The 16,431-nt window shown below is 42.4% G+C and overlaps 2 protein-coding genes across 4 annotated transcripts; one reads left to right on the top strand and one right to left on the bottom strand.

The window, feature by feature from the left end:
* Positions 1–2,373: 2,373 nt before the first annotated feature.
* LOC309714879 (uncharacterized protein) lies at positions 2,374–3,858 on the top strand (the record flags this gene model as incomplete). Of its 2 annotated transcripts, none has more annotated exons than XM_082547605.1 (2): positions 2,374–2,537; positions 3,305–3,858. In XM_082547605.1, exons 1-2 carry the CDS (start codon positions 2,483–2,485, stop codon positions 3,856–3,858), a joined length of 609 nt encoding a protein of 202 aa, XP_082403731.1. In that variant the 5' UTR covers positions 2,374–2,482. The 2 variants fall into 2 exon arrangements, 1 of the variants encoding a protein (XP_082403731.1); XR_014279071.1 differs by lacking the exon at positions 2,374–2,537 and adding an exon at positions 3,140–3,225 and having other exon boundaries at positions 3,305–3,365.
* Positions 3,859–4,082: 224 nt separating this feature from the next.
* LOC309714862 (uncharacterized protein) lies at positions 4,083–16,142 on the bottom strand (the record flags this gene model as incomplete). 2 transcript variants are annotated; one of them, XM_082547581.1, is made up of 6 exons in its annotated part: positions 15,466–16,142; positions 15,278–15,359; positions 15,124–15,186; positions 14,939–15,001; positions 14,656–14,822; positions 4,083–4,195 (listed from the first exon to the last, which is right to left on the bottom strand). In XM_082547581.1, exons 1-6 carry the CDS (start codon positions 15,479–15,481, stop codon positions 4,083–4,085), a joined length of 504 nt encoding a protein of 167 aa, XP_082403707.1. In that variant the 5' UTR covers positions 15,482–16,142. The 2 variants fall into 2 exon arrangements, with proteins under 2 accessions (XP_082403707.1, XP_082403706.1); XM_082547580.1 differs by lacking the exon at positions 4,083–4,195 and having other exon boundaries at positions 12,385–14,822.
* Between the last annotated feature and the right edge of the window lie 289 nt (positions 16,143–16,431).

The following is a 16,431-nucleotide window of genomic DNA, read 5'->3' as shown; positions in this document are numbered from 1 at the left end:
TCAAAGGTTTAATTTTGAAGGAAGAAAGTCAGAGATATTTTATATTATAGCTTAATGTTATAAGCAATTTGTCAGTTATGTATATAACTTGGGAGAAAATGAAGCAATTTTGTCTTCTGAAAAGTGAAAGTGCGGTCTGCCCATCCTGATGATTTTTTTTTCTTTTTTTTTTTAACTTGTAAGAGACCCCCGTCATTCATTTTTCTCAAATTCCTCTAGACCACCACCTCACTGATGATGAGCTGTGCATCATCACTTTGTTGAACCAGGCTCAGGGGGGGGCTCTGAGCCTGGTTCAACAAAGTGATGATGCACAGCTCTGCTGGAGGTTTCTTCCCATTAAAAGGGAGTTTTTCTTTCCCACTGTTGCCAAAGTGCTTGCTCATAGGGGGTCATGTGATTGTTGGGTTTTTCTCTGTATGTATTATTGTAGGACCTTACAATATAAAGTGCCCTGAGGCAATTGTTGTTGTGATTTGGTGCTGTATAAATTGAATTGAGCTGAACTGAATTAAATTTGCTGTCGCCTCTAAATACCTCAGCATGCAGCCGTTATTGCCTCAACCGCTGGCAATAAAAGTGAGTACACCCCTAATTGGGCACAATTTAGACATTTTCAATCAGCTGTTTTCCCTTCCTGGTGACTCGTTAGTGTTACAAGGTCTCAGATGCAAATGGGGAACAGGTATGTTGAATTTGGTCACAGGAAGTTCAACATTGCACATCATGGCAAAGAATTCTCTGAGGATCTGGAAAATAAAATGCTACTCTACATAAAGATGGCTATAAGAATATTACCAACACCCTGAAACTGAGCTGCAGCAAGGTAGGCAAGACCATACAGCAGTTTAGTAGGACAGGTTCCACTCAGGACAGGCCTCACCATGGTTGACCAACAAAGTTGAGTGCACATTCTCAGCGAATTATCCAGAGATTGTCTTTCGAAAATGGATGTATGAGTGCAGGTTGAATGCATGGGGGGGGGGGTCAGCCTGTCAGTGCTCAGACAATATGCCATACACTGCATCAAATGGCTGTCATCCCAGAAAGAAGCCTATTTTAAAGATAATGCACAAGAAACCGCACAATCAGTTTGCTGAAGACAAGCAGACTAAGGACGTGGATTACCTGTGGTCTGATGAGACCAAGATAAATGTATTTGGTTCAGATGGTGTCAGTCGTGTGTGGCAGCAACCAGGTGACGAGTACAAAGGCAAGTGTGTCTTCCCTACAGTCAAGTATGGTGATGGGATGTCATTGTTTGGGGGCTGCATGAATGCTGCTCGCACTTGGGAGCTACAGTTAACTGAGGTAATCATGAATGCCAACATGTACTGTGACATACTCAAGCACAGCATGATCACTTCTCTTCAGAAACTGGGCCACAGGACAGTATTCCAACATGATAACAACCCCGACACGCCTCCAAAAAGACCATACAGACTTAAACCCAATTGAGCATCCTCAGATGGAAGGTGGAGGAGCGCAAGGTCTCTTACATCCACCAGCTCCATTATGTCATCATGGAGGACTGGAAGAGGATTCCAGTGGCAGCCTGTGAAGCTCTAGTGAACTCCGTGCCCAACAGAGTTAAGGCAGTGTTGGAAAATAATGGTGGCCACCAGTGTTGGTCAAGTTACTTGAAAAAAGTAATCACTAATTACTGATTACTTCCCCCAAAAAGTAATCCCGTTACTTTACTGATTACTTATTTTCAAAAGTAATTGGTTACTTAGTTACTTTTTAAAAACATGATTTACAACCTAAATAGATAATAGACAATAGATAAGAAAGCAATAGATCTTTCAGCCCAATTCTACTTTTTCTGCATAATCCACCATATAAACTTTAATCAAATGGAAAAAGTCTCTTTTTAAAATTTGTTTTATTAGTTTTAATCTTTTAACTTTATGCATCAAGCAAACATTAAATTATATGCAACATTCACTGGCTGGAAGAAATTTGTTTAACATTTAAACCAGTAGTAATACGATGGCACCTATCCAAGATGGCGGCCAACTGAACGATGGCACCTATCCAAGATGGCGGCCAACCAAACCGGTTTGAGAACCGGTTTGACCGGTTTCGTGCGTGTGCGCATGCGCGTTCAGTAATTCGATGGCACTAGTCCAAGATGGCGGCCAGCCAAACCGATTTGACCAGTTTCGTGTGTGTGTGCGCATGCGTGTTCAGGTGTTCTTACCCTCTGGGCGGGAACGACTCCTCCTAGTGGGATGTGCTAGGTTGTATGGGTATAAAAGCGATCCTTTCACATTCTAAGAGCATCACCGCCACGGTCTGAGGAGCACCGACACATCGCGCTAAGGATCCCCGACGCATCGACCTAGAGCACCGACACATTGCGCTAAGGATCCCCGACGCATCGACCTAGAGCACCGACACATTGCGCTAAGGATACCCGACGCATCGACCTAGAGCACCGACACATCGCGCTCGCTAAGGATCCCCGACGCATCGACCTATGGAGCTCGGAATGACACCCAGCCAGGACATCGCCCATGCCATAGGCACTCTAGGTATGTCTTCAGGAGTATGCAGTCGGGGTCCTCAACGTAAAAAGCAACGCTGTGGAAACGCCGCAGATGGAACTGTATTCAAGTTAGAATATCGAGGCGTCGAAGGGTATGTGTATGCCATTAAATATACCGAAGGGACAGTTGTGCTTAGTGTAGATTGTGGTGAGGGATTGTTTTGGGGGGAAGCCCAAGTCATGTCTACTAAAAACTGGAAGCTCTTCCGCACCGTAGTGTGTGCGGACCTGGACAATGTGGGTTTCCCAGAGCTGCTGTATGTTTCCCAGTGGAACAGTGCATCAGGCCCTGAGCTTTACAGGGTTGAGGCTGATCGTTTCAATCGCAACCCCGACGACTTTATTTTTCTCAGTGTATGTGATGACAGGGATAGTCTTATTGCTTCCAGAGGGCTTGAAAACTGGAGGTTAAATCCATACCCTCTAAACCTCGAAGAGCGCACAAGATGGTTTAAGGACTTGTTTTTTATACAGTGGTGCGACTGGAGAGGTTTGTCGCGTCTGTTTAGCCAGATTGATGACGCGATCAAGAAGGACAGACTCAACACTGCGTACGAGAGTATTAGAAAGCGCCTTGTTTTTGACGATCTGGCGAGTTGTCCGAAGACTGGTTTGCCTGGTACCCTGTGTAAACCTAAAATCATAAGACCTTCCGACAGCTAAACAATAAACTGGTAGGTTTAATGTGTGGGTGTGTGGGGTTGAGTGTGTATCTATGTGACAAATTAAGAGCTTGTGGTTTTCATTTTACAGAGAATGACACGCCCTCGTGGGACCTGTTGGAGTCACCATCAACAGAGCTGCTAATCCCGACCCTCCAGACTCCACCACCCTCACCACAATGCTCGCAGGACCCCCTCATATCAGACCTGTGGGATGAAACTGTAATCGACATCAAACTCGCAACTCTCCACCTGTTAATGTTGGCTTTGAATGAGTTTATACAAGAGACATGTTACGGATGCCAAACAGGCCACCCCAGTCAGGTGCAACACAGCTGCTTGCAGGAATTGTCTGAGTATTTCTTCGACACCTACTATGATGATGTGATGATAAGGCTCCAGACTGAGCGATTCATCCCTGCCATCCGGCTGTTTGTACGCTCATCCACTGCAGATGGGTCTGGAACACAAATCCGCAGAGTTGCAGAACACATCATGTGTGAACTGAGATCAGAGCGATATATAGTATGCGCCATTAATGACAACATTGGGCACCTGCTAGATGCAAGTACTTGCGCCCGCCGTGTTAAACCAGCCATGCTCCGCATGATTGGAAACTACTGGGCTGGGTTACATCTGGTTTAATGTGGGGTGTCCAAGTATCCATTGTCTGTGATTGTGTCTTTGTGAAAATTAAATAAAAAGACTTGTTAACATCAACATCATAGTCATTTGTGGTTTGTAAATCATGGAAAGCACATTGCATAAAATATATCACGATCCAGCCCATCCTGCGGGGTTAGCCAGTTTAAATAAGCTACGTATAGCGGCAGGGGAGGCATCAGGTGTAACACCTCCACTATCTCAGGTCAAACATTATTTAGAACAAGACGACACCTACACACTCCATAAACCTGCGAGGATCCATTTCCCCAGAAATAGAGTATTGGTGACAGGGGTCGACAAACAGTTTCAAGCCGATCTGGTTGACATGTGTGAATATGTGACAGATAATGATAATGTGAGATATCTGCTAACATGTATAGATGTATTCTCAAAATACGCATGGGTTAGATGCCTAACAAACAAGACAGGGTCTGTTGTATCAGCTGCTTTTGAAGATATACTTAGTGAGGGTAGGATCCCTGTGAAACTACAAACAGATGAAGGCAAAGAGTTTTATAATGCAACCTTTAAACAGCTAATGAAGCGATATAATATCAAGCATTTCTCAACAGCTAGCGAGGTTAAATGCAGTATTGTCGAGAGATTCAATCGTAGCTTCAAGGGTAGAATGTGGAAGTACTTAACATCAGCCAACTCCCGGAGATATGTAGATATCATACCAGATCTCACACAAGCATATAACAATGCTTATCACAGATCTATCCAAATGGCTCCGGCAGAGGTGAATAAGGATAATGAGAAGTCGGTCTTCAACGCGCTGTACAAAACGAGGCCTCAGAGGGAACTGCGCTTTAAATTTAATATCGGTGACACTGTACGAATATCAAAACTGAGAGGAAAGTTTCGAAAAGGATACGAGCAGACCTACACCGATGAGATTTTCACAGTCAAGGAACGTATAGGGAGACTGCCCCCAGTGTACAGACTAGTGGATCTAGCAGGAGAGGTATTGAAAGGTTCATTTTATGAGCCTGAGATACAACGTGTGGTTGTTGATGAAAACAAAACATTTAAAATTGAAAACATATTGGCTAGAAAAAAAGTGGGTCGGAAAAAGCAGGTGCTAGTGAAATGGCTAGGATGGCCCAACAGCTTTAATTCGTGGATTCCAGAAAAAGACATCGTTGAGGCGTAATTAACTCAGATGACGCAGCTCTACACACATTCATTCAACACTGAGCATAGACTGAGAAAGCATGAATAAAAAGAACAACAATGCAGGCTTCTATGTAAGCCTCTTCTCGAATGCTTCATCACATGTTTACCCAGGTAATAAGATATCTAATTTTAGAACAAAGCTAGCAAAACCTATTGTTTTGGATCAGCCATATGAGGTCGCTGTTATAGAGATACAGTACCCACGCATATGGCGGACTTTTCCACAATCAGATTCGGAAGTGGAAATTCATGACCCCGTCAAAGATGGAACCATAGCCATAACCATGATCGAACTGTCTGTGGGCCATTATGCATCTGTGGAACAGATAATAAAAGAATTTAATTTTAAATGTCAACAGCACCAAGCCACTGGAGACATTAAAATGCAGTACAACGCCGTTAGTAACCATGCCTGTGTTATGGGGCCTAGGGGGACTATTCTCACATTTAGAGGGAGACTGGCGGAAATCCTAGGATTCAAAACAGGAGAACCGTTTGCACTTCATTATAAAAACACATATGCCCCGCACCCCGCAGACATATACGGGGGAAAATATAACATCTTTATTTATGCAGATATCGTTGATTACCAGCTTGTGGGTGACGCCCACGCGAGGCTATTAAGAGCTATAAATATTACAGACGATGACCGCCGGTTGCCTATTCTACAATTTGACAGCCCACACTACACACCTGTGTCAAAGACATTAATCGACGACATAGAAATTGATTTGAAAGACGATCGAAATCAACACATACCCTTTTTATACGGCAAAGTGTTTGTCAAGTTACACTTCCGACCGATAACACAGCATTTTTGAAAAAAAAAGGATGGCCGTCTACAACTCTGATGACTCAAAATATGTAAAATACTACTTATCACAGGCTGGTGGAGAGCTCGGAGGGTATGTTGGGACCAGTACACAATATGGGACAGGTCTGGGTGGGTTGTTCCGTAGCTTGTTTAGATTTGCAGTACCGCTGTTTAAAAAAGGAGTCAGCATAGTCAAACCACACCTAAAAACAGCCGCATCGGGCATAGTGTCTGATGTCATAACCAACATAACCAGACCCTCAACCACTAAGCAGGACGGTAACGGCTTGTATGTGTATACGCCCAAACCATCTAAGACCCCACCCCCAGGGCAGCCGTTGTCTAAAAAGCGTAAAACCACAAAACCTAGCAGGAGAGCCACCAAACGGACACCGTCACGCAGAGTGAAGAGACCCAGAACCACTCGTTCAAAAACTGCGGCGCTTGACATATTCTAAATGGCACTGTTACACAGTCATTCTGGAGAATGTGTAAAAACAGAGCTCGATCTTTTTACTGTCCCATACACACAGACTAGCATTGAGAAAAGTACATTTATTGAAATCCCACCTGTATCTGCAATCACTGATGGAGGGCCGATCGAGTTTTACATCTCATCGTCGGGTGAAGATTACCTGGATCTAAATGACTCATATATCTACACACGGGTGAGAATCACAAACGCTGATGGCTCAAACCTGGCTAGGGACGCTAATGTAGGATTTATTAATTATCCTGGATGCAGCATATTTAGTCAAGTCGATATTAATTTGGGAGACCGGCTCATTAGTCAATCATCCAATACATATCCATACAGAGGTGTGATAGAATGTCTTATCAATTATAATAAGGACACTTTAGACACACAGTTCAGCACCGGGTTATTCTGTAAGGATACAGCATCACACATGAATGACACATCTATAGAAGGAGAGAACCAGGGTCTGATGACCAGAGGTGGCTACACAGCAAATAGTAGTATTGTTGAATTGATTGCACCAGTACATGCAGACCTGTTTTTTCAAGAAAAACTGTTACTTAATGGAATCGACCTGTCGCTGAAATTTGTGCGCTCTAAAGACGAATTTGCTCTCATGACAGCGGATGCCAATGCATACAGAGTTAAAATTGTCTCAGCCAGTCTCTTTGTCAAGAAAGTTAGTGTATCACCTAGCGTCAGACTTGCACACAGCAAGGCATTGCACCATGCAAACGCAAAATACACGGTAGACAGAGTATCTTTAAAGACCTTCTCCATACCTGCAGGGGCTAGAATATCAACAAATGACAATTTATTTATGGGTAGGATACCTAAATTTGTCATCATTGCATTCATAGACAATGAAGCATACACAGGCTCCTACCAGCGTAATCCATTTCATTTTGAAAACTGCGATATAGAATTTATGTCTTTATATGCTGATAGTCAGGCTTATCCTGCTAAACCATTCCAGCCAAATTTCCAGAGAAAACACTATATCAGAGAATTTTACCAGCTGATACAAACCACAGGGAGACATTTAAAGGACAGATCGTTGGCCATAACACGTGACGACTTTGGTAACGGCTACACTTTATTCTGTTTCAATCTGGAAGCTGACGAAGGACATTCAGGGAATGTGTCGTTAATTAAAACTGGGAACGTGAGATTGGAAACCCGTTTCAGAAATCCACTACCCCGTACAGTGAACCTCTTGTGTTATTCTGTATTTGATTCAGTCATTGAAATATCTAACATGAGACAGGTGCTCTTGGACTACTATTGAGACAAAAACGGTCATGAACACTATAGAACTATCAGCCGTGGTCGGCGGCATTATCAATAAAAACACACATTTCCTAGGCGTGTTAGCCTATGATCAACTAACCACTGAACGGCTTCAAAGACTCCCTGCTATGTGTATTGTAAACACCCACCCTTCTACGATGCCAGGGGAACATTGGCTTGCTGTTTATATTTCGAGAGACAGACGCGGTTATTTTTTTGATAGTTTTGGTCACTCGTTAGACAGTTTTCCCCCAGCAATAAAGATGTTTCTTCTAAAAAACGGCTCCACTGTTTTATATTCAGGAAAACAAGTGCAGAACGACTTCTCCATCACATGCGGTCAACATTGTGTATTTTTTTTATATCATATGCAAAATGGTGTATCTTATGCCCGCCTGCTTAACATGTATGGGTCTGATTTAATTTGTAATGATGCTATGGTGTGTCGATTTGTCAACAACATACAACCTGTTGCTGTATGCAGTGATTATGTGTGTGTGCAATGTGGATACTGATATGTACTAATGAGAATAATAATAAAAACAACATGAGAGCATGATTTAATCGAGTCAATGGTATTTATTATCAAATCTCGTATATATATATATAGATTCATAACATACTTTGTTTAAACATAAAAGAAATCAAACATTAACCAGTAATAAAAGACATAAAATATTTAACAGTAATAAAAGAAAATAAAACAAAACAATTTAGCAGCAATAAGTGAAAAAAAACACAACAGTAGAAAAACACCAAACAGCAAATATTTTTAGCAGAAAAACAATTTCTGCAATAAGAAAAAAAACCTGAATTCAAAAATCCAACCACTCTACAGGACCCCCCTTTATTTTGTTTTTTTTATTCTTTATTTTTTTTAGTGTACTATGTCGCAGCGGTCCACCGGGGGTGTTCTTTTTTGGTGTGTGTTTTAAAAAACCACGGTCTTCAGACAGTGTGTGATCGGTTTTATACAAGGCGACGGTCTTACGTATGCCTATGTTAGATATGGCTGATAACGGTATGTTTAAATCTGAGAAAGCTTTTAAAAACTCTGTCCAACCGATAGGTCTCAAACCCTCAGAAGGTGTGTGTGTGGTTGTGACGGCTTTAATTAGATCATAAATGTGTGAACCAGGGATGGTTTGTTTATCAACAACAATTTCGCCTTTGTCATTGTAAGAGATCAAGTGTGGCGAACGGTTCACCGCTGATAGAATAAGTTCTGCATTCCTCCTACTCCTTTTAGGTATGTGTGTTAAAACATTCTCCGCAACAAGATCCCGCACCCCGGCATCACCATGAACAGGCAATGTGTCCGCCGCCTGGGGTTGCACATCCCTGTTAAATTGTTCAGGTAATGATAAAGACAGTACATTCTTTTCACGGGCACCTTGTCTCACAAGGGTGAGGTATCTTTGGAGAATATCGCTGTATTTTTTAGCCTTCTCATACACATCTATGTCAGAATCTTGTAACACTTGTAACATCTCCTTGTCCAACTCGTTCTGAGACTGTTGTCTGATGGTGCCTGTTTGCTGCTGCTGCTGCTGTTGCTTTATTAAGTCCAACTGGTGTTGGGGTACCAAAAACATCTTTTGCACATGTTCCATTTTCACCTGTTTGCTATCAGACTGGTTATGAAAGGGATTGCAGCCCCTAATAACGGCAGTAAAAACCCTCCAGATTGGTTGATTGTCTTTCTCTTTTTCAAAGATTTTATTTTTTTGTCTGCAATCAGTCTGATTATTGTTTTTTTCTTTTTTAGCTGTTTGTACTGCTGATTGGTCAGTGGAATGTTACCATGCAATACATTAAAGGCTATCTCACACAATGCATTGATAAAATCTAAGTTTGAATTACTAATAATAACTCTGCGTAGAGTAGGAGGAGCCCTGTATATCATCTCCAACAGAGACAGATTCCTCCGCATGCGTGATGACATCCTCTCACCTCTTTGCTGATTTTTGTTTTGGAATGTAAACAACCGGACGGTCTGACAGTAAATTTGTTCTGAGTCTTAAATAGTCCGGGGTCTTAGCTTTATAGTCTATTAAAAGATACCCGTATGTTGTCGATGTGGCATCATTAAACGCTTCTATAAAATATTTAGTATTACCCGGAAACATTTGCCTGGCTAAAAGCATAACCTGATATTTATCTCTCGGATTTTTAAACAATATTAGGTAATTAGTGTTCAAGGAAATGGTTCTACTGGATTTTCCCTGAATAAACAAATTCTGAACTAGATATATACAACTCAAATTCCTATGATGCACATACTTTGTGAACACATTTTGTACTTCTAAATTGTTAGCTGCATCGTTCATCACATCGTCTATAATTAACAAATTGTTCTTTTCTGCAGGCAGAAGGGTGTCATCAGCAAGAGATTCGGGTATACCGTTAACAAAGTTTATGTTTCTTATCTTAAGAAGCTGGTCATATAGTGTCTGCCAGCATGAGTATATATACACAATGTTATCAATGCTGCATGATATAATCCTGGAAGAGTTTTCAATTATGTTTTTAACAAAAAAAGTCTTGCCACAGTTACTGGGACCGCTGACCACCATGCTGAACGGATGCTGCAACCGGGCGTCAAACCCCTGTTCTAATTTAAAATCCATAAGGAAGGGTTGTGAAGTCTGGGAGCACACGGCGCTTATTGTAAACAACTTTAACTTTTTTCACAATGGTTTCATTCTTCAAATGAAGCTTCTTTTTATCGCGTCTGATGCTATCAGACACGGCAACTAGGTGTGCGTCTGATGTCTGATTGGCTACAAACTTGCGGACTAAACCTTTCAAGGAGTCGTGGGTGACAACTTTCGAGTTTAATGCATTCAGTGTGACGCCTTTACATTTGACCTGGGTCTTGCCCAGCGATGTGTGATACGCATAACATTTTGGCCCACCGGAAACAAATTCCGCTATGTAATCCTCCACACCACCCTCTCCACAATCTAATTCACTTGTGAGATCCCCCAGAAACGGACCTAGAGGAGGCATCCACTCGCCAGGGCGTGCCGTGAAAATGACACTGTCCGTGTCACAATACAGCACGCGCTGCTGCAAGTTGTCTAGCAAATCATACAGCATGAGTCTGGCGTGTGCAGTGGTCATGGCCCCGACAAAGACATTAACGTCCTTCACACGGGAAGCTCTACCATCAGCGTGGCGCCACTGCACCATTGCGACGTCGTCAGAGATGAAACAAAACTGACGCACGTCGTACTGGTCGCTAAACATTAGCTGGCTAAATCTGGAAGGGTCTGTAATGAGCTCAGATGATGCCATGTTTGACCTCATGCTGAAACGACCCCATAACGAGTTTAACAACAGCTTGTTACAGTTACGAACAGCTTTATTTACACAAATCTTGGATGGGTCTAGCATTATTCCCTCCTTCTCATAATACTCGTCTATGTACTTCTGCTGTTCGTCAGGTGTGTTCACATGTTCAGGATACCCCGAGGCCTCCTGTTTGAGTTTTAGGAAGGCTTTCACATAGTCTTTAAACAATGTGTCGGTCTTATTGGGGAAATGCCACACCTCATCAACAGCAAGAACCCTGTATCCCTTCTCAACAGCTTTTTCAAGCTCAAATGAGACCCATGTGCCTTTCAACACCCGCTCACTGTCACTGTGCCCGCATGCAGTATGCTGGTTCTGGTCTTCAGCACACATGCTGCAGAGTGGAAACATCAGTTTTCCATGGCATCTGTAGGGTAGGACGGGGTGAAAAAGACCCTTAGGTGGGAGCACTGTGCATTTAACAAAGCCGAAATAATTTTCTAGCTTGTCAAAGTTGGTGTAAATGACTTGAGGGTGTCCTACAGGATAGTCTTTTTTAGACTGCACTGTGGGATAGAGACTGGTGAAGTCGTAGTAAAATATTTTTTCATCACAAGCAGTCTTGTGGTACAGCTTTAGAGCATTTGTGCGACCGCCAAAAAGGGCGTCTCGGGGATTCAGGCGTTCTGGCTTTCTGTACGTATGCATGAAAGCCACAACTGCAGGGTCTGTCTGCTTCAAGGCAGCCCATTCACACTCCCACATCACTATTACGCTCACACTGTGTTGTGATCTCAGTGCATCAACTTTGTCACAAAACATGCGATGCAGCAGTCCATAGGATGCTTTGCTGACAGGATTAACTTCACTCTCGGGGTAGCATTTAACACAACCGTGGTGAAAACATCCTGCAAATTCATAAGCTGTATTACTTGTGGGGTCAAAACCGTCCACAAAATACGGTCCAACCCTCTGTTCGCCTCCTCTGAGAGCATGTTTTACCACTTTGTTGGTGGTGTGGGACACATATTGAAGCCATTCAATAGAGACGTTAGAAAACGTCTTGTTCTGCTCAACGTATGCCCCTTCATACGTGAGAGCGAGCGCGTCTCTAGGCAGAAACAGCGTTTTATACACACCCATACTAAATGCAGCCAGGGTGGTATACATGAATGGATCAACTTGAGTACAACCCAGTAGCGTGTCACGATAAATGATGCATGCTTTACGCAGGACATCAACATCGTTAACACAGTAACGCCTGAGTTCAGCCTGAAAATCAAAGGGATTCTGTGAGGCAACCTGGTACCATTCCATGAATCGCACCTTATCGCTTTCAGACATGTGCTCATAGCCGTAGAAGGAGGGGTCTGGGTACGGGCCCACATAACGCTCATTATCCCTCGTATTAAACCTGTGTGGGAAATGGCCCTTCTGCAGGTCTTGAAAACCTAAAGCAGAGGGTATTTTGGCAAGGCCCATGGGCAAAAAGCTGAACGAATCAATCCACCGCTGGTCATAGTCCCTGTCATGCATTAAAATCACACGGCTGCCGCTCATTATGACACTAGGTGTTATGCTCTGTCTGACAAAGTACTCGAGGAGTATGTAGTTATCAAAGCCAGATGCATTATGTGCTATGAAAGTGTACCCACGAAACCTTGGGCGTCTGTAATGCTGCACAAACGCCTCCACACACTTTAATGTATTAAATGTGAACTTATTGCCCTTCAGATCAGACGCACACACAAAGTTAGCCTCGTGTTTACCGTTGTGGTACCGCGTCTCAAAATCATATAAAATGTATTTATCGTTAGGCTTCTGTTTTTCAACAGGCTGTATGAAACACTGATGGTCGGAGTCTCCTGCTAATTTAGGTTCGCGGCAGTGCTCGCATCTAGGCTGCGCACATTTGTGTGGCAATTTCTTGGATTCTCTATATGTGGTGCCACAGTGCATGCAATGTTTCATATTATCACAGGGGATCATGTTGTGTTTTAATTCAGGTAATTTGTGTTGTTGGTAACAGTGTTGTGATTTGCAGATGCGGTTACAGTCGCTGCATTTCACTGTGGGTCCCCTGTGATGTTGACAGAGTGTGTAACATGTGTTACATCTATGTTTACAGCTGTGCTGTAATGGTGTATTATATATACTGTAACAGAAATTACACACATAGGATCCCCCCAAAAAAGCGGTCGGGTTTAAAATCAGGTGGTAATGTTGATTATGGAGATACATCATCAACGTGTTAGGGTTTGGCTCTTCATGTGTGTAAAAACATTCCAGGCGTTTACGCCCTTCTGTGTGGTAATAGATTACAATCTTAATGTTGAAGTGCTTCTCAAATTTACCGACATCAGAGAATGATACTTGCTGTGTGTCGCATAGACCTACTTCAGCATGCATCTGTTTAGCTGTAGCAAGTTTTTCATGCTCAGAGGATGATGAGTTTAATGAATGTGCTATGCATAGGGAGAAGCACAAATTGTTGTTTGTGTTGTTTGGTGTGTATAAATGTCTGCCTTTCTTTGAGAGAATCTCATCATAAGGTATGTGCGCCAGTCTTAAGCGAGACCCGCCACTACTGTTCTGAGCTACCGTGACAATAAACTCTAATTCATCATCACCGATAGATTCATCATTACTCTGCATAACTTGTGCAATTTGATCGAGAAACAGCTCCGGATCATACCGATCATCAGCGTTTAAAACAGCCTGAACATCTGAAGCCAGCGAGGGGCCACGCAGGACCACGTTTAGAACACTGCCCTGTTGGGATCCCGCCACAGCTCTGTCTATCACATTGGCTAAGCACTCGCGCACTCGCGCCGGCACTTGTTCTGGATGATCGAGACTTATACCCCTAAAATCAAGGCGTTCACGCAATTCGCGAGCATTAAAATTAGGTATCTCTCTAATGTGTGACTGAGAGCGGCTGCCGGACCCAGACTGCACAACGGGCTCAATAACAACTGCAGTAGCTGCAGCAGAGGTGACCCGGCTAGATTGTGCATCAGACGCAAAATCACCAGCAGCACAAGCTATATGGTTAGCATCAGTAACAGCAACGGCCCGAGCAACACCAGCTGTACTATCACTATTATTAGCAACAATAGCCCCATCAGCAATAGCAGACGTAGGAACAGTCTGACAAGGATGTGTATCGGATGAGGCTGATGCAGGCACCCTATTAAGTCTAGCTATAATATCGTCTAATTTTTTATCTGTTTCTTCAGCCCACTGCATAAAAGTCTCTAAGTCAAAACATCTAACAGGAGTGGAGGTTCCGTTATTATGTTTAAATAATTTATTTGGAGGGTCCATGGTCTGGATTTTAAAAGTCAGGGACTTGAAATTTTGCTGCAGATGTTGTCTAATGTACTACACACTTTGTTTATGAGTTTGGTAAACTGTTGCCTTTGTACCTGTGCTTCTTGGTGGTATTGATTGAGTCTAGCTTCAATCAAACATAATTTATCAGCTATTGAAGCTATTGAAGCTATATGACTTTGTTCAGCAGGCTGAGCGTCTGGAAGCTTTATGTAAGCATCATACGCCGCTGATATTTGAGAGTCTGTTATGCCGTCTTCTTCGAAATCTATGTGTGAATCAACGCTATTTCTGACACATTCTGGGGTGGTGGGTATATGAACTAGATCAAAATCTGACATGCTGTACTCAAAAACATCAGAGAAATCGCGTGGTAGCCACTCACTCGGGGGTGTTGCAGGTTCGCTGATGAAGATCGGTTCTGACTCTCCACTGTTGCACAAAGCTCCAGGTTTTTGTTGTTCTGGGAGGTCGATACTGCTTAAACATTCCAAAAACGTCTGGAATCGTATGGTGTCCTGATCATTATGAGGAGGGGTGCTGTTCTGCAGTCTGTGAAGATAGATAGACATGTGTTAAAACATATTATACATGTACCCATTTCAAACTGAATAAGCGTGTCTCCCTCTCTATCTCTTTTTATCTAATTTATATATGCCTATGCTTACCTTGTAGTGTGCGTTATTCGGGATGGTCCTGCTTCTCCACACACCCGGTTCTCTGGCGTGGCTCTGTAGGTGTAAAACGGTCAGTTTAGAACATTTGTAATTGTTTAAACCCCTTTAAAAAAAAATACACAACTATACATCCCGTACGTGACAAATAAAATTTGAATTTGAATTTGTATACACACCTGATGTAAGGTAGGGCTCTGTGGTAGCGGTGTCTGAATGTTTTCCTGCTCAGTTTGTTAACCCTGGAACAAACAAAAACGTTATTACATAATTTAAAACAATCGCTAGTTTAAAACATACATACGTTTAAAAATCCAGTAATGCTGTACACACCTTGTGCCTGTTAGAGAACTAGTTCCAGCTGTAAAAGCGCCCGTTTCTAAAGAAAAGGGTCCTGGGCCGTTCTCCCGAACTCCTAAAAATTAAGCTTTTGTTTTAGGAAAAAAAGATAGTTTGAATATCCTATAATATGTTAACATAACACTTTTTAAAAATCCAATAATAGGTTTTGTTTTACTTACCGTTTACGATGTCCATGTTATAAAGAACGATGTTAGTGTTGATGATCGCAAAGAAAATGGTGTGCTCTGCAGCGAATCTTGAGGCGTAAATGGCTCAGGGTATCGGGCTCTGAGCGTGTTTTTTATATAGGGTGGGTGTTTCCAAAAAGAAAGGTATGTCTCCAATCAATTTAAATGAGGCCCTACAGGGCTTTTGTCTTCTCAAGGAATTACAAAGGAGCCGATACTTCAGACAATAGGCGGGGTCCCCACCCGACTGGTATCACCTGCCCCCATTTACCTTGTCGAGGAATTACAAAAAGAGCCAATACTGGCCACTTTAAACAATAGGCTGGACCCTTGTTCGCATGGTACTCTCAACAACTAAGTGATACCCAGCGGTGGGCTTTTACAATCCTGAACAAATTCAAACAATTAGCCAGCTGTTGAAAAGTTGGAGCGGGTCTGGGCGACTGGTTTTAGAAGTATCACTGTAGCGTTTATTTTCTAAAGGGCTGAATGTTATTTGCGACTATCTGTTGTGTTAAAAACTACTCTGAAACCATGAAACCACTTACAGAAGAAATGGCCCGTTTGATCCGTTTTTAAATAAATAAAATGCTTGCATCGGTGCATGGTGTGACACCAGAATCACAAAATGAGTGTATTTAAAAGACGATTAGTTTGAAAAGAGCGATACTGGCTGCTTATAGCATTTATTTTCTAAAGGACTGAATGCTATTTGCGACTATCTGTTGTGTTAAAAACTACTCTGAAACCATGAAACCCCTTACAGAAGAAATGGCCCGTTTGATCCGTTTTTAAATAAAATAATCGCATCAACCCTGGAAAGAAACCCCAGTAGATGTGTAAAAACTAGTTAAATTAAAACTAGGGGTTTGATTAAATGAAACGCTTGTGAACATGCTGACATCACCCATTCAGAAGAAATTCCCATTTGTGCCGTTTATAAAATAAAATGCATGC

This window comes from Aulonocara stuartgranti, assembly GCF_965226115.1.
Source record: "Aulonocara stuartgranti genome assembly, chromosome: 2".
Classification (NCBI taxonomy): domain Eukaryota; kingdom Metazoa; phylum Chordata; class Actinopteri; order Cichliformes; family Cichlidae; genus Aulonocara; species Aulonocara stuartgranti.
This window is presented reverse-complemented; position numbering and strand designations above follow the sequence as displayed.